This window comes from Corticium candelabrum, chromosome 13, assembly GCF_963422355.1.
Source record: "Corticium candelabrum chromosome 13, ooCorCand1.1, whole genome shotgun sequence".
Classification (NCBI taxonomy): Eukaryota; Metazoa; Porifera; class Homoscleromorpha; order Homosclerophorida; family Plakinidae; genus Corticium; species Corticium candelabrum.
In genome coordinates this window covers 1,931,390-1,957,278 of record NC_085097.1, presented here as the reverse complement: position 1 = coordinate 1,957,278, position 25,889 = coordinate 1,931,390, and the positions used below count along the sequence as shown (strand labels likewise).

The 25,889-nt window shown below is 41.3% G+C and overlaps 2 protein-coding genes across 2 annotated transcripts; both read left to right on the top strand.

The window, feature by feature from the left end:
- The first annotated feature begins 12 nt into the window (after positions 1–12).
- On the top strand, positions 13–16,705 carry LOC134189260 (U1 small nuclear ribonucleoprotein 70 kDa-like). Its single transcript, XM_062657498.1, has 9 exons — positions 13–177; positions 240–302; positions 4,324–4,378; positions 8,370–8,434; positions 8,498–8,560; positions 13,093–13,174; positions 15,395–15,496; positions 15,616–15,691; positions 15,926–16,705. The coding sequence occupies exons 1-9, from the start codon at positions 34–36 to the stop codon at positions 16,494–16,496; spliced, it is 1,221 nt and encodes a 406-aa protein (XP_062513482.1). The 5' UTR covers positions 13–33; the 3' UTR covers positions 16,497–16,705.
- A 1,615-nt stretch (positions 16,706–18,320) lies between these two features.
- On the top strand, positions 18,321–25,794 carry LOC134188809 (uncharacterized). The gene is made up of 28 exons (XM_062657012.1): positions 18,321–18,336; positions 18,772–18,851; positions 18,920–19,009; positions 20,049–20,106; positions 20,165–20,294; positions 20,381–20,521; positions 20,586–20,767; positions 20,827–21,010; positions 21,078–21,205; positions 21,281–21,395; positions 21,459–21,671; positions 21,733–21,786; positions 21,842–22,045; positions 22,106–22,249; positions 22,310–22,410; positions 22,463–22,580; positions 22,661–22,764; positions 22,823–22,994; positions 23,059–23,240; positions 23,303–23,399; positions 23,474–23,573; positions 23,628–23,803; positions 23,869–24,039; positions 24,103–24,254; positions 24,323–24,489; positions 24,555–24,643; positions 24,709–24,910; positions 25,592–25,794. The coding sequence occupies exons 2-28, from the start codon at positions 18,812–18,814 to the stop codon at positions 25,642–25,644; spliced, it is 3,567 nt and encodes a 1,188-aa protein (XP_062512996.1). The 5' UTR covers positions 18,321–18,336; positions 18,772–18,811; the 3' UTR covers positions 25,645–25,794.
- Positions 25,795–25,889: the final 95 nt, after the last annotated feature.

Genomic DNA, 25,889 nt, shown 5'->3' with positions numbered 1-25,889 from the left:
ATCTCGTTGATATTTGCCGTCCGGCGTGCCACGATGACCCAGTATCTTCCTCCCGATCTCTTGGCGTTGTTTGCGCCACGGGATCCTATTCCATACGCAGAACCGCTTGATAAACCGTTGTGGGAGAAGAAGCCGTGGCGCTATACGGGAGTCGCTCAATACATCAGTTTGTTTGAGGTGAGGTCACGTGACCGTCGTATATATATATAGGGGTTATTCATTATTTGCTGGTCGTATAGGACGTCAGTGAGACTCCAGCACCTACTTTTCCGGAGAACAAGAAGGAGAGAAAGGAGAGAAAGGTAACAGTCCCTGTGCGGAAGTTCGTAGAGTGTCATTTCATTTCACCCCCCTCCGGTATACCAAGGTTTTCTATTACGGATGTAAAGAGATGTTGTAGTACATGAATATTTTAAATGTTGGCAGCGTCGGAAACGTGCGACACCTGCACTGGACCATATCAATTTGCGCAAGGATAGCCTTGGACACCAGACCGTCGTAACAAGAGCGCAATTTGGGTTTTACAGCGTTTTTCTTGATTTACTACTTTTAGCTAATGTTGTTTCTAATTGTATTCACACTACTCCGTTTATTAATTAAGTGATAAGTACATGAACTCGTAGCCCAATGTTAGAATACGCTAAAATAACTACTTCAACAAGTGTACGTACTACATCGTATACACTGCGATTAATCTATAAAAGTATTATGGTCACCCAATATCAGACTCTGAATTTTGAATCAGAGTCATCTTCATCGAAGTCAGAAGGTAGTGCTGTATCGTCCAACTTTGCGGAGGTGGAGTTAGCTTCCTCTGATTCTAGAGTGTTGGACTCTTCCAGGCATTTGTTTTTGCAATTGCAACACCCGCAAACATCTGTGCATCCTAAACCGCAATCAAAACATGAACAACGACCTGTGTTGCAGCCTGTACGGCATTTACAAGAAACGAATTTCAACAGTGCTTGAGGTGCTGGAGCCAACGTCATCCACGTTATCTCAAGATATGAATGGCCTTGTGCAGTCTCTTTTACAACCCAACCGTTGCCATCAGGACTGGGCATGTTGAGCGTTGTTTGCAGCGCATGCTTCCAAATGTACGCCTGATAGTTGGATCGACGTGTGTGCTGGTTCAATGCATCCATTGTAAGGGACAATTGTTTAGCTTTTGGTGATTTCTTGCTAAATAGTTGGTACCGTGCTAAGTTAATAGACGTACACATTGGTACCTTGTACAAATGGCATACTGACGCCTCACACCGTTCCATAACGTTGCCACGGCAGGGCAATGAGTTTCCTAAGCCAGACATTGCCAGCCGAACAGAATCCAATTGTTGTGTGAGGTGGAAAGTAGCTCGTTTACCTTTCCCTCTAAAACATGACGTAGTATCGCACCCAGAAAACGCATGCATTCCTGGCACAGCACTCACAAGATCTTGACCTAAGCTGTCGGCAATTACACCTAGACCAATAATTCTTCTACGTTCCTTGGTACCAGTCGACCACAATAATCTGGCATCAATAGAAGATGAGTGTTAAATTCCAATGATTGCGACATCACAGTCTGGCGATGATATCACGACAGTCTGCGCTTGACCACCTTCCGTCAAACATGCATGTTTGGCATGAACAAACATTCTGATGTCAGCCTCTTCGTGATCACATGTAAGAGCTGGTTCACGAAACCATTGCGTTCGAATTCCATCCTCTGACATCCGGTCACATTCACTGCCGTTGCAGACATAGAGCTCGATTTTTTTATGTTTGGCAGTATATTTGTTGTCTTTCCATTCTGTAGCCAGAAATTGAACTAGCTCTGTTTTGTTAGCGGAGCACGCCATGAATGTGTGCCACTGCCTTGGACAGTGCTGGCCGCATTGAGTTATGCACGTTCTGATTTCTCCGCTTGCTGCTCGAGACTGACGTTCACAAGACTTGATTGAAATAGCAGGATATGTACCCACAACAAAGTCTACTCTGTATCTATTCTCATTGCCATCAGTAGAGTGCGCCCTCAAAATTGAGTTCATCACAAATGCAGCTAGTTCTCCAAATGTCGAGACAGGCAACGATAAAGATTGCAAAATGGCCATTCCATCCAAAATAACAGCAGTTTGACCACTTGAAACTAGAGGTGTGGTCTCTGGAACAGTGGTGCTTTCAAGAAGAGGCAGTTGTTTTACGTAGGGACCTTGAGGAGTTGCTAAATCTAGAGTAAGCGGACCCAGAGAAAAGGAAGGAACATACTGTAGATCCATTTTTCGGTTTTGAGATATTACAAGTAGACATGCGAAGAAATTTCTGTCAGCTACAATAGCAATCTCACGATCACGAACAGACACTTTTGATGACTTCTTTATGGAAGCAAAAGATTTTAGCTTTAGCAGCGGCAGCGTTCTGTGGAATGGTACTGTGCCATTTACAAGTCTCTCCTGCACAAACTTTTGAAATTTTGCATCTCCAATTTCAAATTGAGGGGGGGGGGGTGAAACGAGCTTCCTAATGAAGCTTTCTACGAGTTTCCGCACAAGGACTGTAAGGTCTCATTGGGTTTTGTGTTTTGATCTCGACACGTTCTTGTTCGAAAATGATCTTCCTAAGGGATTCCCATTTGGGGAACTGTGATGATAACGTTTTGAACATATCGTCGCGTTTCTCGCTGTCAGAAGGACGCACGACTTTGAAATTTAGCCCAATGCTTTGTTATATTGTTTTCTAGAAAATCATTGAGGCGATTTTAAGTAAAGCTTCTGCTTTGCAGATATTCATTGAAAGGGTCCCTGGAAAGGGAGTTGTTTACGGTCGTGTTTGTCAGTTGAACAGCAACGCTCGGCAATGAACGTAAACGAGTACGTTATTCAGACGTTTGGGCAAAAAATGATCGAGGCAATTTTCAAAAGACGCTTTCAATACGGAGTTATTACACAATGAAGTTGTTCTAATTGCTATACCTCTAATGCCAATAAAATAATTATTACAACAGAATCTTCACACAATGTGTAACACTACTTCAGTTTACTCAACCTAGATTACAAGGACAGCACAAAACAGTAAATTCTTCACATCTAGAGCTTGTCATCCGATCACGACGAGGAAGAGTAGCAAGCCAGTCACGGATCAGCTCGTCAAATCTCTCGTTTGTGTCAGGATTCGCATTCTTCAGCCAATCAACACACTGCATTTTTATCTTTCCAGAATGTTCTATAGGCCTATAATTAGATTACTGAAGAGACCTCACGCTAAGGAACATGTGTGTTGGCGGCATTACCATAGGACCTTGGAATTCTGCTGTAGGGCACGTGAAAGTTATGGCCAGATATGCCTGGTGGCACTGTACACGTTGTCTTCGCATGCATGTACAAATTACCCCGAAATTGGCATAATGTGTGCATGCATGCGGAACCAACATTGTTTAGAATCTCAAGCCGATAATGTTGCGCACAACTGTTGAACAGACAGCGAAACAGCTTCCGTGTGTGGATGAAGCCGTGTATCTAGACCCAAGGTCAAGTGATCCAACTAGACGATTTTAGACTTTGTTGTGTGGCAGTATCGAGTTAGTCATTTCTCGATGTCTAGTCGTACTGCAGTCAGGCTGTTTACAGTGTTTGCTTAGTGATAAGGACTGCAGCAGAAGTTGCAGCTTATTTTTAGAATTCTATTTGTACGACAGACGGTCTTCCACGCAGATCTTGCTCTGTGCATTCGAGCTGTAGCAGAAATTTAGGTTGCAGGCACATGACAGCCAGGACTGGTGTATGTAGGTCGAAAAGTGGACAAAGAACAGTACGGAAGTTGTTCGCTGTCATTGCATGCGACACTATCAGCTCGAGATTCTAAACAATGTGTCGGTTTCACATGCATGCATACATACATTACGCCGATTTCGAGGCAATTTATGCACACATAAATTACCTCGAATCTTTTCTTGACTTAGATACCAGTCCTGGCTGTTATGTGCCTGCACCCTCAATTTTCTGCTACAACTCGAATGCACCGAGCACAGCGCAGGCAGATCTGCGTGGAAAGCCCTCTGTCGTACAGATAGGAATTCCCTTGCTGCAGTCCTTCTCGCTAAGCAAACACAGACAGCTTATACATTGAGGAATGACAAACTCGACACTGCCACAAAAACAATGTGTGTGTGGTGTGGTGTGGTGTGGTGTGGTGTGGTGGTGGTGGTGGTGGTGTGTGTGTGTGTGTGTGTGTGTGTGTGTGTGTGTGTGTGTGTGTGTGTGTGTGTGTGTGTGTGTGTGTGTGTGTGTGTGTGTGTGTGTGTGTGTGTGACTGATTAATTACATATTCTACGATTTGTTGGTTTAGAGACTCACTAGAGCTGAAAGAAACAAGGCAGCTGTGGAAGAAAGAAAGAATGCTTGTAAGATCATAACTCCAGGAATACATACACTATATTTTGTTTATGATACTGATTAGTAAACAGATGATGTTGAGAGCTTAATATTAGTTTCTAAAGTCAGTTGGCTACAGAGTTAATGACATCAAAATTTGGCTAGTTATTCAATCTCTATACTGTTTATACAAATTATTTTGCAGTTGAAGTTGCTTATGAGTGCTTGCAAAGTTGTTGAGGAGTATGACAACAGGATTTGCTTGTTATCATCTTTCTCTTTGACGCAAGGACTTAAGGAGCACTTCACCGGTCCACGCATCTCTGACTCCGCCCTCACCACTAAACGTTTCTGGTGACATATCAAGTTTGGAAGTTTGGTGCTATCTCAGAGCAAACTTGATAGCAAAGTATTATGCTAAGGATAGAAAACAAAAACATACAAGGCGGTTTTCCAAATAACGTCCAGTAAGTGTAGGTTTGGATTTACTGCTTCGTGTAGACTTCGATATTTGCTTAGGCGAAAGTAAAGCGTGCTTTCGCATCACTGACTCACCTGCGATGGTTCGGCTGTAGAATGAAAGCACTGTGTCACGTGATTATGTGCGATGATGTACGTGTCCGTGTTTTTTTTTGCAGCACACCAGCCCTTTTGTACTGTAGTATGGCCTCCATTCGTAGAAAGAAACACGGAGGAAAGTGTGAAAGACTGAGCAATTGCAAGTCACTCAAGACGATCATGTGGAGTCTACAAAAGTACAAAACGACTGAGTCGCTTATGAACTGTAACTTGTTCTCTTTCACTGTTAGATTCGCCTGAAGCATCTAGACCTGCCTCTTATGTGCTCTAGTAGTTGGCCTCGGAAAGCAAGACCAAAACAATGCGCCGCGCAACACAGCAAGCGTTTGGTTTGCAGCCAAGTTCTTAGTGTACGTTAACGTCTACTGCACGTGAGTCAATCGGTGAAATGTTCCTTTAAAGACAGCTTATAATGGTTATTAGTATCTGGCAATTACACGAACAAGGTTGTGGTTCAACAGAGTGCTGTTTCGGTATATGGGAATTTAGCAACAGTTACAATCTTTGACATTAGATGATTTGAATGGAAATGCTATAACAGTGGGCGTTTCTGGAAAAGGCTAGGTTGGATGGAGTGGAAAGAGACAGGACACATTTACCGATTGAACAGTACTTTCCCAAACGAGATAGATGAGACGGTACCAGAGCTATGCACATGCGTAGAATCAGTGCCTGTGTGAGAATTACCCCGGGTGTATGTGTTCTTTGTTGTAGCCGTTTCATCTACTTTTTCACCTGTTAGAATGTGTACTAACTCTTCAGGAGTTTGTTCTGCCGAACACAAGACATCAACTGCCATTCAACTTTTGCCTGGATTTGGAAGGTCAAAGCTGGTAGAGACGCACGTTTTACGTGTCTAGGTACTTGTTCTATCCTTTCTATCCGTACTGATGATAGGATACATTGGAAAGTCTATTCACTCTATCTCTGTTTGGAAACAGAAAAGTTACCAATCAAACAGCCTAATACCTTTCCAGTCTATTCGTTTTCGGAAAGGTTTGGGAAACTGTTCATTCTATCCGGAGAAGGAAAGGTGCCCAATCGAACACGCTAGCGGGTCTTTCCACTCTTATCTGTTTCTAGAAAGGTTCCAAACGAATATGGTCAGAAAGCACTTGTGGTGCACGCCTTGGTGCGCACACATGCAAGCTCTTAGTATTCACAATCTCAACTAAATTACTGGGGATCACTTGCAGTATTCTAAGATGAGAAATTACCATCATTTGAAACTTAAGGTATTTGTACAAATCTTTATACTGAAATCTTAAGCTTGATTTACAATATGCGAACGGTTGAGCGTTGCGACGAGGACACGACATGACCCGTCCAAATAGAAACAAGTTCTATTGGAGTGTTGAACCGGAAGCTGAGCATGTTGCATCGGAAGTATCACCTTGAATTTGACCAATCACAGCCAACTAAAAATGCAAGTGTGGCTTTTCGTGAATGATGATTACTGATTTCGGCACTGTACTCGACATTGAGCGGTCTGTAGATTGTGTTGGGAGCTGTCCTTACATGTGGATGGGAAAACACACGGAAATGGGTTTTGAGCAAGGTGGGTGTTCCGGCAGAGTTCTGCCAATAGAAAATCGAAGCATGAGTGGTCAGTTCAAGAATTTATCCAGCGACGTCTACAGTGCACTGAAATCATTGTGAATGGCACAACGTGTGCCACTCCCATGCAAGACAACACAATGCGACGCTCAAGCATTGGCATATTGTAAATCCACCTTAAGAAATGATGACCTTATACCAATAGAAACACTTGTTAACCCATATGATTTAGCAGTAGAGCAGATACGGCAGTGACACGCACACACACACACACACACACACACACACACACACACACACACACACACACACACACACACACACCAGTAACCTCTTACTGCGCATGCGCACACCAAGGTGTGACAAAATGAAACACAGAATGTTAGTGAAAGCACTACAATTTAGCAGGTGCTTTATTTAGAGTGGTCTGAAATCTTATTGTATCACCCTAGCTTCGTCTGCTCCAATCAGTGTCCAGTATTCGCTTACAATAAGTGACCTATTCCACTTCCGCTACATATTGACCGGTCAATAAATCGGGCCGTATAACTGCCTGCGGCTACTGGTTCATCAAGATGTGAATTGTTTGTGCAAGGATATCAACGCCTCAGCTGGGTGCTACAAGCCGGTTATAGACCTCCTGGCAAGTGTATAAACGAATACACCCGCTGCGCCCAGCTCGTTAGTACTCGTGGGTGGAGCGCCAGCAGTCTATACCTATACATATTGCATTTGGTACACTAGCAGATCATGCATGTCATAACCATTTAATCAACTGACTTGTATCGTTATTGAATGTGCTAAATAAAGAACTAGAGCCAATAATTCTCTCTTAGTACTTTGATATTGCATGTAGCTTATCTAAATTTTGCTGTTTTACAGACTTAAACTTGACGAACAACAATGTGTAGTTACTCAGGTTTGATCAGTTTGACTGGTCGAACATGACAGATGGTTAACAGTATCACCAGTTACTTGTCAGATGTGATTGACTGATGGACTGTCTGTAATATTGATCTCCAATGGTGTCATTGGTTTTTACCACTTACAGGCATTTGGCAAAATTTCAACCACCTTAGTCCTAGATAAGGAAATATTTTATTTCTTTATTGTGCACACACTGTAATGGATGAAACATTTGGGCGACTATTATAGTCTACCTTATTTCTTTGATTAAATGCCACGTCGTTTACTTTTAGCTGGGGTTTCAGCTGCAGCATTTAAACAAGGGTGGCATTTATTCAAGTGTGGCATTTTTTTGTTGAGCACTTTCTGTCCGTGCTTTAGGAGTGCATGTGTATGTGTACATGTACTCGCTCTAGGTTTGACACCTTTCATGAGAACAACACACTATACTGGTATGCATTTCACACTTTGAGACATCATGCATTGAATTGTGTGGAACTATATCCTGATAGTCTAAAGAAACGTTTACCTCACAATTGCCTCTGAAGAAGTCGTATGATTTTTCCTTCAAACTTTGAGCTAGATATAGTAACATTCATTAAAATGTAGTGTTTATTCAAGGGTGGCATGTATTTTATCTGTACTTTCAGCTGCGGCATTTAATTGAAGAACTACGGTAGTATTTCTAGGCCTTTACATTATGCAAACACTTGTGTACTTTCTCTAGATTTATTGAGGCTAATTAATTCGTTTGAGTATGGTATTGACGTCATTAGATTGAGTTTACAAATGACTAGGTAGCCTTTAAGCATTGCAGTGGAACAAATTACTGATAAATTAAGGCACTTATTTAGAAAAGAAAATGATTAAGTCTACAAGAACTTTAATAACACTATTTAATATATATGATTTGACAGGTTATTTTGTGACAAAACTGGTAAATGATTCTGTGCTTGTTATCCCTTTTCTATTGTGTAGGGGATCCACACAGTAATGACAAGGGAACAGGAGACCCATTTAAAACATTGTTTGTTGCCCGAGCTGTGAGCCACGACTTCTCCGTTTGTCTTGTTGATAGCTGGTGTACTGTATTTGTTTATGATTAGAATTATGACACTTCTGAGTCTAAGTTGAAACGAGAATTCGATGTGTATGGACCAATCAAAACTGTAAGAGCTGATCTGTCAGTTGATTATTTTAGAGTATAGGCACACGGGTAGGTAGATTTTAGACAGATTAACCAGCAGACAGACATAGAGAACAATGTATGGCTTTACAGACAGACAGACAGACAGAAAGATAGACATACAGACAAATATCGATACTCTGGTTGACAGCTCTTCTAAAAAAGGTGCTGCATGCTTGTTGTCGATACAAAGTAAAGGAGCTGAAGTGTGGCTTAAGTGCCATACCATTTTCTGAGAAGTGTGCATTATCACCCAGTAAGTTTACTTTGGCTGCTTCAATAAGGTTGGGCCTTTCAGTAAGTGTGCCAGTGAGTGTGATTGTGGGCAGCCACTAGAAATGTAATGTCTGGATGGTCTGTAGTGTTGATGTATTGATGTCTTGGTTCTGTTTGACAGAAAGACAGACAGATAGATTAGTGATATTTCTTTTTCTGTTAGAGGTACAAGCAGGCTACGATCCCTGCAAGGGAAAGGTGCTGGGGCTTGGGTTTAGTCTCGCATAGCCAGACCCTTCCCGCCTACATCCTTCCGGCGAGAAAGGTTCTGGGGAAATGCTGTGTATAGGTTTGTTCTGCCGCCATCATTATCCCATCACTTTTCGGTGAGGTAAAGAGGTGTTTAATTAAATGGTCTTTGGTGGGCTATCAAAATATATAATGAACATGACAACACGCGTGTAGCAGATGTCATATCGTGACGTCGTAGTTGTTGTAGCGTTCTGATAACAACAACACCTGCAGCAGCGAGACTTGCAGTTTGCGTGCTACATTTGTCTGAGCAACGGATGAGCAGGCGTAGCTGAAAGTGAGGTGTGAGTGCGGTTGGAACGAGCAAGTAATTGCATGGATGCGTGCATGCTTGTTGTCATCGTCGTGTCGCTCGTGAGTCATCACTCTCTACAGTACCCTAGATTCGTTGATGAGAGCGAGCAGCAATTGTTTGTTTGCGTGGCTGCATCGGTTTGCTACCCAGGTGCAATATATGTAATTTCATACAGGAACGTGTCAGCTATCCTATGAGCAACATGACGACGATGACGACGACAACGAGCACGCACGCATCCATGCAATTAATTGCTTGTTCCAACTGCGCTCACATCTCATTTTCAGCTACGCCTGCTTGTCCGTTTCTCAGACAAACATAGAGTGCAACTGCGAGTCTCGCTGCTGCAGGTGTTGCTGTAGTGGAAATGCTAAAATAACTACGACGTCACGAGATGACATCTGCTACAGGTGTGTTGTCGTGTTCATTACAATTTTGATAGCCCACCAAAGATTGTTTAAACACCTTTTTACCTCACCGGAATGTGGTGGGATAATGACGGTGGCAGAACAAACCTATACAAAGCATTTCCCCAGACCTTTCCCACCGGAAGGATGTAGGCGGGAAGGGTCTGGCTACTCGAGACTAGCTTGAGTTAATGTGATTCCCTTCTCTTCAAAGCTTGCACTTTCATATTGCGATTTTTCCTTGACAGTTTAGATGAGGCTTGGTTGCAACATGCCCTTTCTTATCAGTCAGTGTACTTGCAGAAAAGATATGGATGAAGACCTTTATTATCTGATAATGTGCAAAACAAGTGGAGGTTCCGTACTTACTCATGATATCCATCTGGTCTGACTGTTTGAAGCAACTCTATCAACATCACACAAGGGAACCGCAACATTACTACAGTGCCACCAGGCATAACTGGCCATAACTTTATAGAAATGCAGTGTGTTGATTGGCTGAAGAATAGGCGTGGCTAATCGATGATTGGTTGACATAATTGACTCTGCCCCAAAAACGTTTGCATGTTGGGCATAACCACGCAACAGTCGCAATTTGCATTACCTGTTCGGGCTGATGCGGAGCGTTCGCGTAGGAGTTGAAAGTGAGAATTATTCAAGAATCGGCGACGGGCTCTATCTGAGTGGAAACGGAGACGGAATAGTGGCTTTGCCGACGAACAGCAGGCTCCCCTTTTGAGGGACGTCGAGACGTCCACTCCGTCGCTCTCTGTTTCTTCTGCTGAAGATACTGTGAAGACTTTTACGACCCCTACGACTTCTATGGACTGCCAGGATGCGGATTCTGACACGGAAGAAAGATCTGACGAGCTGATCCGTGACTGTCTCGCTACTATTCCTCGTCGTGATCGGATGACAAGCTCTAGATGTGAAGAATTTATTGTTTTGTGCTGTCCTTGTAATCTAGGTTGAGTGAACTGAAGTAGTGTTACACATTATGTGAAGATTCTGTTGTAATAATTATTTTATTGGCATTAGAGGTATAGCAATTAGAACAACAATTTCATTGTGTAATAACTCTGTATTGAAAGCGTCTTTTGAAAATCGCCTTTTTAATTTTTTTGCCCCAATGTCTGAATAACGTACTCGTTTACGTTCATTGCCGAGCGTTGCTGTTCAACGGACAAACACGACCATAAACAACACCCTTTCCAGGGACCCTTTCAATGAATATCTGCAAAGCAGAAGCTTTATTTAAAATCACTTCAATGAATTTTTAGTAAACAATATAACAAAGCTTTGGACTAACTTTCAGAATCGTGCGTCTTTCTGACAGCGAGAAACGCGATGATATGTTCAAAATGTCGACATCACAGTTCCCCAAATGGGAGTCCCTTAGGAAGATCATTTTCGAACAAGAAATTGAATATAGAGGCAGACATTTTATTTCTCCTCATTGTCTCCGAATTTCAACGCAATTACGAACGCCAAATTTGAATTACGCACGTTTGACTTTCGGACCCCTGGACGGCCAGTTATGCCTGGTGGTACTGTATCTGAATTCAGACAATGGACCAGCTATAGTGAGTTTTTGATGCTGAGACAGGTTTAGAAATTGATTTGGATATATCTATAGCGCATCCTTGGTGTCGAGATATCATCCCTAGGGCAGCCAAAGAAGATGGTGCTTCTTTTGCATCAAAATGAAAGAGGAAGAAACTGGAGAAATAATATGAGAAAGAAATTTTACCAGGAGGTTCTTACCCTAAGTTAGTTCCACGAATTCTTGAGCACTTTGGTCAGTGGGGTAAAGACGCTGAAGGTTTTTTTAAACAAACTGGCACTTCATTCCAGAGATACAGTAGTCCCCCTCTTGGACGACCTCCTCTAAGTTTCCATCAAAGTGGTCTCTCAAAAGGTGGTCTCTCAAAAGGTGGTCTCTCATTAGGGGAACTGCTTTTGTTGAACTCGTTAATTAAGTTTTGTGCTACATACTGTATTTAGTTTACTACAGTGCACTGTACAGTACATATATAAACAACAAAAACAAGAACAAGAACAACAAACAACAACAGTGAGCCACTCCCAAAGAACTCTGTCCAAATCTTTGTAGCACAACTTTGTAACCTTGCTGTACTTCCTCTCTGCTTGACCTCCGGTTTCCCATTGCTGTCCAGTGCTCTTTTTTTTCTCTTAATTTCTTGAATTTGTGTCTTACTTATGCTGAGATCTTCAGCTATTGAGCGACACGAGCGGCCTTCATTTATCTTGTCCAGCACAGCTATCCTTTCATGATGGGCTAGGATCTTGTGCTTTCAAGATGACATTCAACTACTTTTTTTACCACAGGTGTTACTGTACTGTGGTTGAGTGTGACGACACTCCTTTCGTTAGACATACCCGGATGTATTGGTGCAATGGTGGAGACAGGTAATGCTAAGTGGTCGCTCAAGGCGGGGACACGTGACAACTTTGAGCCTACTTTGGTGGTCGCTGTTTGCGTTAGAGGGGTGGTTGCTGAAGAGGGTTACGTGCAATACAAATTTCGTCGGTGCCAACCCAAACTGGTCGTAAACAAGAGGTGGTCACTCACAAGGGTGGTTGTCCAAGAGGGGAACTACTGTACAAGTGGAAAGAAGAAAGGGACCGAGTTCAAGGCCTTGTGGAGGCAGATGATTTCAGTTACTCTGCAGAAGTCTAATTCAGAGTAATTAAAGAGAAAATCAAGCAACTCGGACATCGTTTTAGCAACAATAGATTGGAACTTTATTTATTTATTTAAGGGCTACTAACTAGGTCCCATAGACTTATAGTTTTATGTTTAGCTTTGTTTTAGTGTTAGTGATGTTGTACTAGTTTTGATGATAGACAGACAGACAGACAGACAGATTGTTATATTTGAACTCTTACTCTACCAATAACAATCGCTAACTTTACGTATGCATAACAATAACAGTCAATGAACAAAATGCTGAACGTTTTGTCATACAGGAAATTGTCAAAATTGCACTTAGACAACTTCGACAACTTAGACAGACAGACAGACACAGGCATACATAAATATATATGTAGGCTGTAACCAGACACACATAAACAAAGCAAAGGTCTAGAGATACTATATGCAGTACAAATGGAAGTGGCAAGTAAGGATATACATTAAAGTTCATTGAAACACTTGACTGATTAAACTGATGAACAACAATGAAATCTTCAGCTTTTACCAACTTGTCAATGAAACTGGATATTGAGAAAACTTGCACTTTGTGACTAATTCATCTTTGTTAGGTGAAAATTGTTTATCAGAAGGACAATCAGAAGCCACGGGGATATGCATTCATAGAGTTTGAACATGAGCGTGACATGCATGGTAAGTCTTCCACACAACGAACTCTTCAGTCTACGAGTCGCATGAGTGGTGACATCACCGATCTCTATTGTTGCTGTTGTGAGTTGGCTGCAAACAGTCCGCTAGATGTCATTGAGACACTATGTAGTGTGTTGAGAAGTGTGTGTATTGCCATTTTGGTGTTGCTATTAGCAGTTGTTTCCTCAGTTCATGTTTCAGTTCATTTCAAGTGTTCATGTTTGTTTTTATATGTGAGGCTGCACGAGTTTGTAGTTGAAGGCCTTGTAGAACCATTGCCATTGATTTAGTGAGTTTGATTCTTGCCGGTTACATATATAGTTATGGAATGTCTGAATTTCGTTTCCTTGAATGTTTATTAAATGTTTGGGTCAGTCATCATTGAACTGTTTTGGAAACAGGAAAGAATTGTGTAAGTGTTGTTATTAAGACGGTGGAAGTAGGGACTCTGTCGAATCATTTTGTGTTGCATCTTTCATGCGTCATGCATGTCTTTGTAATTGCATGTTTTTACAATTGCCATTATGGAGCTATTGCGCACCCCTTAAAATTATCCAGAATGTGACTTATTATAGCCCTTATGATAAATTATCCCTTTGGGGGCAGTTTAGTATGGGGGTGGATAGCTCCCTAGAACCCTTCCAGCAGTATGTACAATGTGTAATATTACACTTCGGTGTATGATGCAAGACTCTAATTAGTTTAAAGCCCCTATTGTCAACCTTGAAAGGTGCCTTAATTGAAGCCTCCAAAAACAATTTTGAGCAGAAAGTGTTTACTAAGAGGACAACTTATCTAGTTACTTTAAGGTGATTTGTTTTGCGACTCTGATCAATTGGTAGGTTTACTGTGCTCAGGCGTGAGGGTTTGTTTTGCGTTCATCAAGAATATTAGAGACAGTAGATGGATTGAAGTGCCATTTTTGACAGTGTTTGTTTAGGATTGAGTTTACTTTGTTTATGTTGGTTAGTCCAATATTCTACGGAAGTAGATAGGGTAAAACGTATTCCATTTTCTGGTAATATTTGAACAGTGCACACCTAGTTTTCATTGATAAGTGACTTGACTTTTTGTGGTGTTGCACAGTTACTTGTGATAAACACAGGTCTTGATTATGTATTAATAGTTTTTGGCGAACCTGCTTTGTTTGAAAGTTAGAATGATCAACATCTGTAGTCATGAGAGACAAAGCGTGCCCTTGGCAATGTATACCAACCTTTGTAAGTAGTCTGAAATGACAGGTTTTGAAGTTGCAGCTATTGAATGAAACGATTTTTCCTGACTACAATACTTTTTCTCTTAAATTAGTCTTTCTAGAGCATGGCAATAGTAAACTTTAATTAATTAACCGGGTAAGTATGCGGCGCCGGGTAAGTGAGAAATGTCAAACTTGGGGCCTGGAGTCATTCATCTCAAATCACTGAAATTTGAGCTCTAATTCTTACTTTATCGGGTAAGAATGGTAAGCTCGTGGTAGATACTAAGATTCTACATGTCATATCTGTCCATCTCTACCGCTGCATGTGTGTCAATTGCTTCGATTGCTCTCGATGTAGTGTAACGGATTGCTGTTGCATGTCTGGTCTTCAACATGAGTCGTTGATATGAGAGAGCATTCAGGTTGTCGTCATTTTACAATAAGATTGAATTTTCAGATTCATCAAAATATGAGTTTTTTTGTTCTTGAATATTGTTGGCGTGTTATGTATGTATGTATTTGATAATTGCATTCCAGATCTGCCACATGTTTATTTTGTACATTTTTATGTTTACAACAAGGAGGATTTATTCCAATGGAAGTTTGTGTTTTGCTTAGAAAGTATTTGTTGAGTATTAGAGTTAGCCGAATGATCGTTTGTAGTTGGAATGATGAAGGTTGTAGACACATGCACAATTATGCTAAGATTGCGTGAATCTCAAATGTCGAGATTAGGCAGGTTGCTTTAGACTAGGCATTTCCTGGCAATGGCACCTTACACACAAGGCATTATTGAGTGACAGAAAACTGAGTGAGAAAATGGTGAAAAATAACAAAAATTGCAAATTGTGCATGAAAATTATATGTAACTGTGGCACTCCTGCATTGCTCTACACTTTATGTCGCCACTTGGTGACTAGATTTGGTTTTTTGGCGATATGCATGTTATTTGGATCTTGTGAACCTCATGTATCTCTCAGTTTGTGGTGTGGTAATAAGGTACTCTAATGTATTTATCCTACCAGCTGCATATAAGTACGGTGATGGCAAGAAGATAGACAGTAAGCGTGTACTGGTGGATGTGGAAAGAGGACGGACAGTGAAAGGTTGGCTGCCAAGGAAACTAGGTGAGTAAAAAGACATTGAGATTGGATTGACTATGAATTTCAATGAGAGGACGGACCAGACCGAGAGTTGTGGGTATGTGTAGTGTGATTGGTTGGGTAAGTAGTTTGTTGCTGTGTAGGAGGCGGTTTGGGGCAGACACGTCGTGGTGCAGAGATTGAGAATGTGAAGATGTCTGGCAGAGATGAAAGTCACAGGTGCAATTACTGTTTGTGACTGTGTTGACTGAAGGGAGAGAAATGTGTGTTAGGGGGACAGGGTGGGTTGCTAGTTGTGTGTGTGTGTGTGTGTGTGTGTGTGTGTGTGTGTGTGTGTGTGTGTGTGTTGGTTGGTTGGTTGGTTGGTTGGTTGTGGCTATCTAATACACAACTCCTAACCTATTTGCTATTGCCATTTGTGCATGTGGTTACAAGAGTTTACTGTTCTTTTAGTATTAGGGAAGATCGACGAGACAAAGATCGTGATAGAGAAGACCGTGACAAGGAGCGTCCCCGGGATAGGGAACGCAGCCGAGAACGAGATAGAGACAAAACAAGAGACAGAGAACGCCGCGACAAGGACAGAACTCGTGATAGGGAAAGGGATCGAGACCGTGACAAGGACCGAGATCGAGATCGTGACAAGGACCGTGATCGAGATCGTGACAAGGATCGTGATCGAGATCGTGATAGGGATCGAGACCGACGTGATCGCAAGGATCGAGACAGGGATCGGGATCGGGATCGGGACCGGGACCGGGACCGAGACCGGGATCGCGACCGCAAGAAGCGGTCTAGATCAAGATCTCGTGACCGAGACAGAAAAGAGAAACGACACAAAGACAAGGACAGAGACCGCGATCGGGACCGTCGCGAGAAGAAAGACAAGGACAGAGACAAGGACAAGGATAGAGACAAGGACAAGGACAGAGATAGGGACAAGAAGGAGGCTCCTAGTGATATGCCTCCTAAGCAGGAAGTCTTAGAAGAAGGCGAAGTTCCTCCTGAGGCCATGGATGAGTGAGTAGTCGGCACAGACTAAAGTGCATGTTAGATTGACTCCTAGCTGATCGTATACGTTTGTGTAACAATGGACAGTTTGTCTAGGTGTGAATTATTGCATTGCAGTATAAGAAAATGGCATTGCAATATTGTGGATGCTTTTAGTATGCTGAGTTTGTGAAAGCAATTACAATTGAAAGGAATTGACTTGATGACTTTTTTGTAAAAGCATTGAGTGTGTGACAGCGTGTACTTTAAAAAAATAAAAACAGTTTAAATATGTTGCTTTTCTGCTCTCTACACACTTCCTACTGGAAGCAATCTAGAACAATAATGTGTTAGCAGCTGCTCTTACTTCGACTTGTTCTATCACCAGATTGAACAACATCCTCAACAGCAAGCATAGAGGGACGAAGGCAAAAGTAACTGACGTAGTTACTGTTTTTGCTTATTGATCAAAGACATCGCAATATTAAAGTAACTTTTAATTTGTTGGGTTTGTGAGTTATTCAATACCAGAACAGAGCAAAGTAGTAATTTGTATGGCAGGCTCAGACTTAATTAATTTCAAGAGTATTGTTTAGGCAGTTTGAAATTTATTTTATGTTAATGAGTAATCAATTCAAGTCAAATTGTCTAGGTCAGCATCAGATTAGTAGAGCCTTAAACAAGGCACACAATCAAAGCAAGACCATTGACAGAACTTCCCAAGTGAACCGTTTTTGTAGCTTTGTTTGTCTGAATACTAGTGTGTGGGTTTGCTTGTAGTTCTCTGAAAGGCATATTTGTCTGCAATCAGTAAGTCAGCGAGAAATGGACTTACTGTACATGTGTTCTGATTCAGCTCAATCGCAACATGAATTTATTAAGAGATTGTCTGTCATGCAATGGGACTCTTTATTGAAACTGTGTTAGTAGATGTGATTGCAACAATCCGCATTCACATAGAAGGCTGGTCATATGATGATGAACAGCTTAATAAAAGTGACATTAGAGATGTTTATAGTCTTTGATGCGTGTGTTGGCTTTTTAAAGATTTAATGGTAACTTCTATTTCAGTGAACATCCAGTTTTCAGGAGCTGCCTCTACTCACAGCACTAGGTGAGCATGTGCAGCATATTTGTTCCATTATTCTACAACACAATTTCTAACTCTTTAGTGCCTGGACTATTGCTTAAAGGTTGCCAGTCTTAGCATAAGAAATTGCTTTTTGGAAGCATTGTAGACAACAGCAAACAAAACACGATACAAACGATCTCCAAGTGACAGTTTAGATTGTTATTTTCCACATTAACACTGGATGATTGCCTCCACAAGGAGTAAGTCTGTACTGTTTTGAGTTTCTAACTCATGATGAAACATGTCACTTCTTGTTGTTGTCAGTAATGCAACATATTAGGCTTGTGTAAGTTGCTTTTTTGCTGGAAGCCATGACAACAGTCAGCTTAATTAATATGCATTTGTTGCATGCTGGAGACAGTTCTGTAAGAATGGATGTGGAGCTAATTTACATACACATGTACATCTAATGACTTTGTTGCCACATGATCTGTTGTGTGTTGGTTGGAAGTCTTTTAGGCATTCTGGATGCTGTCCAGGCTAATATTTAGCTGGATACTTACATTGTGCAGGCTAATACTTGCAAAGTTGAGATCGTTTCAAGTTTAGTTGAAGGGTTTGAATTTCTTACATGCCATTTGCAGCTGGTAGCACACAGCGGAAACTGTTATCTACAAACGCAAGTCCACGTGTGGGTGGTGCCAGGTGCTTGGTGGATATGGGTGCTAGTCACTAATCTCTCCGGGCAAGACTCTCCCCCGCCGCCCAGAAGTGAAAAGGGGGAGTAGCTGGCGACACGAGAGTAAGTCGCTGCAGCATTATATCCACTGCATGCATTTTGATTTAGACTTTTGGAATAGAGGAGACATGCTGAAGTGTTGCTGACTGCTTGTTTAGTTATTTTACCACTTTGCAACAGCATGATTTTTAGGCGACTTTGATTCACTGGGAAGGGTGGTGTTCATGGGTTGATTGTCAGGTCTTGTTGCACAGTAGTGTGAATTGGATAGTTACTAAATATGGTGTGTAAACTCTGCAGTGCTTGTACAGCACCTACCTGGTACACTACAGTACGTTATGTTTATCTTGGCTCACACTGAAATTTGATGACTTACTGTAATTAGATTCTCATGACGTATTGTGCCTGTGCCAGTCTGTGCCTGTGCCAGTCTGTGCTTGCACGTGAATGTTGGTGTTATCACATGGGTCATTAGAATTTTGCTATAACGCTTGGTAGGGTGTGATAGTCTCACTTCTCACCTCATTTTTTGATCAAGATGAAGCTGGTTCTTTGCATCTTGCTGTTGGCAGGAATTTGTAAGAATGTCTTTTGCTTTACTTAATTATGTTTAGGATTGCTGGATACGTGTTTGAATTGGCTGTAGCTGCTCTTGGAAATGGTCAATTCAAATCTGGCTTTGATCAACTAGTGCCGAAATTTTCTGATGCAGGAAAATTACCCCAGCATATGGCAGGTTAGTGTGTAACTGTACAAGAATTAATTAATTAATTATAATTTGTTCCTGCAGAAGGCTTTTGAAAGTTTATTGCTGTAGCTCAAAAATCAGACATACATGACATTGTATTAATCCACATGATGACACTCTCAAGGATAGTTAAGTTTAAGTAAGTTTAACTATCGGTGATTACAGACGATCAACCACATGGGTGGATCCAGATGTGTCATATCTAGGGAGGGGCACAGTTATACACCAAATTTACGATTCTATACAACATTGCTACAATGTGTCTATTATCTGAGTTTGGCTCCTTCGGTACACTGTAGTTTGCCCAAAGAAAATTTAAGATTTCTAGAGTATCCAACTCTATACAGTCATCCATGACACGTGGGTGTATGCTTGCCTACCTTTTTGCTTCTCAACGTTATATGTGGTGGTAGTGAAGTAGTGCCAGGAAAGCAGGAAAGTTGTTCTCTTGCAAGTTCTCATGCGATCTTCACATGCACACACGATATGTTATCAAAGGTCAGGAATGCTGACTGGATCACACATTCTAAATTCTCATGACTTAGCCTTGGCTTCGTTAAGAATGTTTTAAGCTTCAGCATACAAATCTGTCATAGGCAAAAACTGTACGCAAACAAGTTTACTGCATGTGGAAAGAAGCAGACCTTGACACACCCAGTGGGGGAGTTTGAATGACACTTAACCTCGAGCTCTTCAGCATAGAGGTCTGATTACTGGCATGAATAATTTGATAGTTATATTATAGTGTCTCTATGTTTCAGTCTTGTCTTTAATGTCATCAATATCACCATTTGAAGACAGCAACTTCTTATAGTCATCTTTTATTGTTGCATAAGATTGGAGGCAAAACATTGTTACTTAGTCACTTAGTTGTAGTTCTTGGTGAATGTAGTTGGGAGCCAGTGTGGTCATTTTCTCCTATAAACAGAATATAATTTCAGTTGTTGTTTGCTGAGCTAGTTGACAATTAAATTACAATAGAAGGTAGGTTTGAAACATTTAATGAATTTCTGTTTGTTTCCAATAGGTGACCATGATGCATACAAGCACCAGCAAACACAACAGCAAAAACAATACGAAGACCGGTTAGACTGCTCTAAGTATAGGTGTCTTAGATAATGTTTATGAAGGATGTTAATGTAGTATTTCATCACAACGTAAAATGCTGGATGATCATGATCAGAACACTTTATTCAAGAATCCTGCCAATCTGGCAAAGCAAAAGCTTGATTATCTTGATAAGTTTTCAGATCATGTTGTAGGCAATCTTCCAGTAAGTCATGAAACAAAATAATGTCTACTGTCATTACATTAGAGCAGTCAGTTTTTTACTGCTGAGGTATTGATTTCTGCTTCTAGAGAGATACTCTCAAGCATTTGACTGGTGATCAACTGAAACATCAAGTTCCTCGTTTAAGGAACTTCAGCAACTTTGGATTTGCAAACTTTGTGCATAATGTTGATCGAACAGCGTTTGAGTCTGCATTAGGAACTCTGAAGGTGTTTTTGTATTTTATCTGGTTTATATAATCATTTAGAGTATAACTGTATGCGTATTGTGCAGGCTAATGCAGGCAGTTTTAGTAAAGGACAGGCAAGGGCAACTGTTCAGAAGCTTACTGATATACAAGGGAAAGTCAGCTCCTGGGACTCATCTAGCTATAAGAACCTTGGTGATTTTCGGAAAGGAATGACGTGCCAGCAGACTTCGTCAATGAAGAGTGTAGCTTTTACCGATGATTCTATGTAACACATGATAGTATAAACAACGTGAATGGTTAGCTAACACTTAGTTTGATTATTAGTGCTAAAGGTTTTAGAGATGATGCTAAATCAGACAAATTGGATAAGAGCCAGCGAAAAGGTGTTGTGGAATCAAAAAAAAGAGAGAAGCCTCCTCAGAATTGGAATAAGGATGATGTGAAACAGCTTGGTCATATGATGAGTGATGTTGGTAATCATGACTTGAAAGAACTTCCAGATAAAACAGTATGCTTGGACTTGGTTGACACGACAGTCACAGTTGCTTTAATAACATTATCTAATTATGTTGTAGGTTGCTGATTCTATAGGTGACATTGGCCAACAGAAGTGGAATGATGATCAAGCTCGGACTCTTATTTCAAAATTCCAGAGTGGTCGAGGCAAGACGTTTAAAAACATGACATCTTCTGATGTAGACGAGTATGTTGTGATGTTGCTATGGCAATTATCTTTACCTTAAATTAATTGACAGGTTGCTCTCTTTTCTTTCTCTAGCATGAAATCATTGAGAAACAAGTTTAGCACAGAGCAAAACAAACAGCTGCCAAAGGATGCTTTTCATTCTGTTGCAGAATATGTTGGCAAAATGGGAAGTCCGAAACAGGGCACGGTATACCTGAAAAGAAAGATTTGACAAATTTAGCATTCTAACTTGTTTAAATGAATATTTAAGACTCAAACCACGGCAGAGAGATACTTTGGTGACATGGTTGGCAAGAAAGATGGACATACAGACACATCGAAACTCAAGAGTATGCATTTGAGTAAAACACCAAAACTGATGGCCGGATTGTCAGTGACGCAACTGAAAGCCATTAGTGGAAGTGAGCTCCAGAAAAGCCTTCCTCAGACATCTCAATATGTTGGCAATTTGGATATTCACCAGGTAAAATATTCTTATTTATGTGTACATGTAGCCGTCAATACTTTGATTATTGTTTTGTTAGGCAAAAGCAGTAGTAGACAAAGTTAAACATGGCATGGGTAGAAACATGGGCAATGTAAGCAAATATGTCAATGTTAGTATAACATGTAGCCGATGGTCTGTTTGTGCAGGATTCTAAGAGTATGGCCAAACACCTTCGTGGTCTGGGTAGCTACATTGCAGGTATGAAGTCAAGTGATGTGGATATGTTTCCTGACGACAGCGTAAAGAGTGCAGTTGTTGATAATGATGAGAGTGGCATGTACTTGCATAAAGGACTAAAATACCATGTGCACAATGCGCTTCCCTCAATGCAACGAAAACTGGCACAAAAGGTTATCAGATAAAATTGGCATGGTAGAGGAATAAAGTCAAAGTTTGTTAACTTTTTACAGACTCAGAAGGGTGGTTCAAAAAAGCTATCTGAGCTGGGCAGTGATCTTGCACAGCACGTGTCTCTCAAGCAAATGAAGCAACGATTAGATAAAGACACTGTTGATGATGAAAATGTACAGGAAACGAAGTTTACAAAACATCAGGTTTAGTCTGCTTCACTATATTACATCGAATGTTAATCTACTGTGGTTTATACTTTCTAGAATTGTCAGTTGTTTGGTCGTTTGAAAAAGTCAGGCAAGCTTGGTGAGACGAACTCTGTCGATGGCAACAATCAAACAAAGTGGACTGGACGCACAATAAGGTATCCAAGATACGTTATCATTGAGATTTCCTTGGCAACCTCGTTTTTATAGAGACAAAGTTGGTTGTCTTCTCACGGGAGCTTCACCGGATGATCTGAAAATGTTGCCTGTTGACAGCATTCCAGATGCAGCAGAAACTGTAGGAAAATGTAATTACACTCGAAAGCAAGTCAGTTCACTATAGCTACTACAAAATTATATGGTGCTAATAAGCTGATTTTAATTTAATTAATGTTTATGTTATGACAGGGGAAGACCATGGTAGATAGCTTCAGAATGCAACTTCTTGCAAACTTCTCGGAATTTGATTCCAGTGATGTTGCCAGCTTTGGTCCTATGGTTGACCAGCTTTAGTATAAACAGAGTTAGAATAATATTGGAGAAAGATGGTATAGTATTGTTTTGATGTAGTGGCAAAGATTTGGATGACCTGCGAAAAGGAGAAAATGGTCGTAGCAACATGAAACAAGTAGGTTGTCAACTGAGAGACAAGGACATGAGCAAAACCAGCCATTCAAAAAGGAATGACCTTTACAATCGTGTTCATGAGGCCCTTACTAAATCTGATAGCAGACGACGCAGGGTGAGTGATTTGTTCATTCAGTAACGAGTGTTGTAGAATTGTTAACAAATGAAATAACTTGTAGGATGCTGATGAGCTGACCGCTGATACTGTAGACAAACTTGGCAATTTAATGAGTGGAATTGATACAACGGATATTTCCAAACTTACGAAGAATGCTTTGGAAACTAAAATGCGAGACTTTTCTTGGCTTTTCAATGGCACTCAAAGGAAAACTCTTGCTGACCATGTTGTGAGACAGCTCGGGTATCGTGTAGTTGCACAGCGAGTATGAACATTTGATTAACCATTGGTAAAATTGTATCTAGCAAAGGCAGTGCTTCAAGGCTAACTGGGGCACACCTTTCTGATATGGGCCCAGCAATACACAATCTTACTCATAAACAGCTTGGGCAACTCAATCCGGTTAGCAATGTTAATCCACAGACTCTCTGAATTACACACAATCTAATTTGACTCTTGTACTTTCTTGGTCATAGTCTGCTGTTGCCGATTCGATGGATGACCTAAGAAATCGTAACTGGGATCGTAGTGATGGAAAAATTATGCTTGATCATGCTGAGAAGGTTTTCAACAAAAGTGCGTTTCTTATTGAGATGTTTCGACATTCTTGTCAACACGTGTTGTTGCTAGGTGTTGATAAATGGAATGGCAACCACTTCAGACGAGTCAAGAACATGAACATTGGCCATAAGAATGTCATATTTCGTAACATGACACGTGAGACCTTGGAGGACAGTTTGAGTTCTTTCCCAATTCACAGGATGGACGAAGATCAGAAGCAAGCTCTTAGAGATGCAGCAAAGATGGCAAGCAATTGCTAGTGAAAGATCATAATAGTATCATTCAACTCAGATTTGTGTATTACTTGCAGAAACTTGGAGGTGATTCTGAAGATGGAATATCAGAAGATCATCTTGTGCTACTTGGATCAGCAGCTAATGGTGATACAAAATTCTTGGGTATGAACAGCCACTTTGCAGACAGTGAAAGAAGCATAGATGTTCTTGGTCACAATAGTGGAAAGGCTCTAGACAAATCAACGGTCAGCGATTTTTATATGAGCAATTTAATGTCAGTTGATTAAAATGGGGTTGTGATTGTGTAGGCAACTGCTGGTTTTAGTACGATAAAGTCAAAGCGCATGATGAAGGGCAAGACTCCCAGTAACTATGATTCAACTGATATTTCTAACATGGGAGAGTTTATCACTGGTGCATCCAAATCAGATATCGATTCCATGAATTCCATGGAAGTTGCGTATGTTTGTTACATTACTTTATGTTGCAAGGACAATGAAAATATCAAAAAACCTGGTGTCTGTGTAGGCAAGCTCTGCCAAGGCTTGGGAAAAACCACTACCAGAACATGGATAAGACAGCCAAAGATGCTCTGCGTCGAAAAGCCAGTAGGGGAATGTCAGATGATGGCTCGACGGAGAAGCCGGCATCGCAATGGTCAGCTGCTGAAGCTGGTGAGCGTGGCACCCTTGTTGGTGAGTCTAGAATCTGACATCAACTTTGTTTTCTGAGAGTGAAAATTGTCGTTCAAAATGTTCAGGACCTGAAGACACTCAACGTTATAAGCCAGAGCATATGGAAGCACTGTCAGATCACACTTACATGAACATGGATAGTGACTCTTTGAAAGTCAGCAACACCATTTGCAACCTAGTCATAAGCTCTGTCATGTTGATAAGGTGGGTTTGTGATAGGCTATTCCTACTGACAGTCTCAAAGAAGTTAGCAACGACCAAGCTCGCATTGTGCAAGAGCGGCCAGACTTTACTAGTTTGAGTCAGCCTCAGCAGGATGCCATCAACTCTGCGGCAATGCAAGACAGCTTGTTTGCTCCGGAAGGTGAACAACAAGCAACACCAACAGATAAGGCTCCATCAGGCAGCTGCAGTCCCAAAGGTTAACATTTCATTGAATTTTTGAAAAGCTTTTGTGCATTTGTGTGTGCATCCATGCAGTTGCATGTTCTGGTGTGTGTATGTTGGGGGTGGGGGTGGAGCAGATGGTAGAGCGTTGGTGATGACATCCGGGATCTTGTATTTTGTGATGAGGGTTGAAGGTTCTATCCTGGTGGAGGCGACACTGTAGCAGTTTCCTTGAGCAAGAAACTCACCCACACTTGCTTCTCTCGACTCAGGAGTATAAATGAGTACCTGGTCATTGACTGGGGTGGACAAGACGGCTGGCTTGGCAGCAACATCATGCAGCAGACGGGTACGTGTGGGCCTTGGTGTCCAGTCCAAGAGCTGCGCCATTGTCAGTGCTCCTGGATGATTCTGGCCAAGCTCCAGGTGGATTGTAGCGCTGGTCCCAAGACTCCATGTAGCACATGGAGGTCCTGTCTCTAGAGACAGGGGGAGCTATCTCCGCAACTGACCTCAAGGTCGACGTCGAAAGACTTGGAGGGCTTAACATTTGTCCATTTTGTGTGTGTGTGTGTGTGTGTGTGTGTGTGTGTGTGTGTGTGTGTGTGTGTGTGTGTGTGTGTGTGTGTGTGTGTGTGTGTGTGTGTGTGTGTGTGTGTGTACCCATGCGAGAGAAACTGATGGATGGATCATGCAACATGTTTTCTTGTTTTAGTTGGAATTGCCGTCGTCTTCACTCTGATAGTCACAGTTGCTGGACTGTTTTAAATGTTATGAACCCGTTTGAAACTATTTTCAAACTTTTGATTGCAAAGTATTGTTGTAGTAGTGACTGTTGCTGGCAATGCGCATGCGTATAAACTTATAGATCAGATGTGAGGAATGCTCAATGTAAGATCAGAGTGGTACAAAGCTACACACAGCAGTTTAACATTGCATTTAAATGTATAAACCAACAAGCCTACTAAACTTACACAAAGATTTGCTCATGTTGTTATTTTGGTGTCATGCAA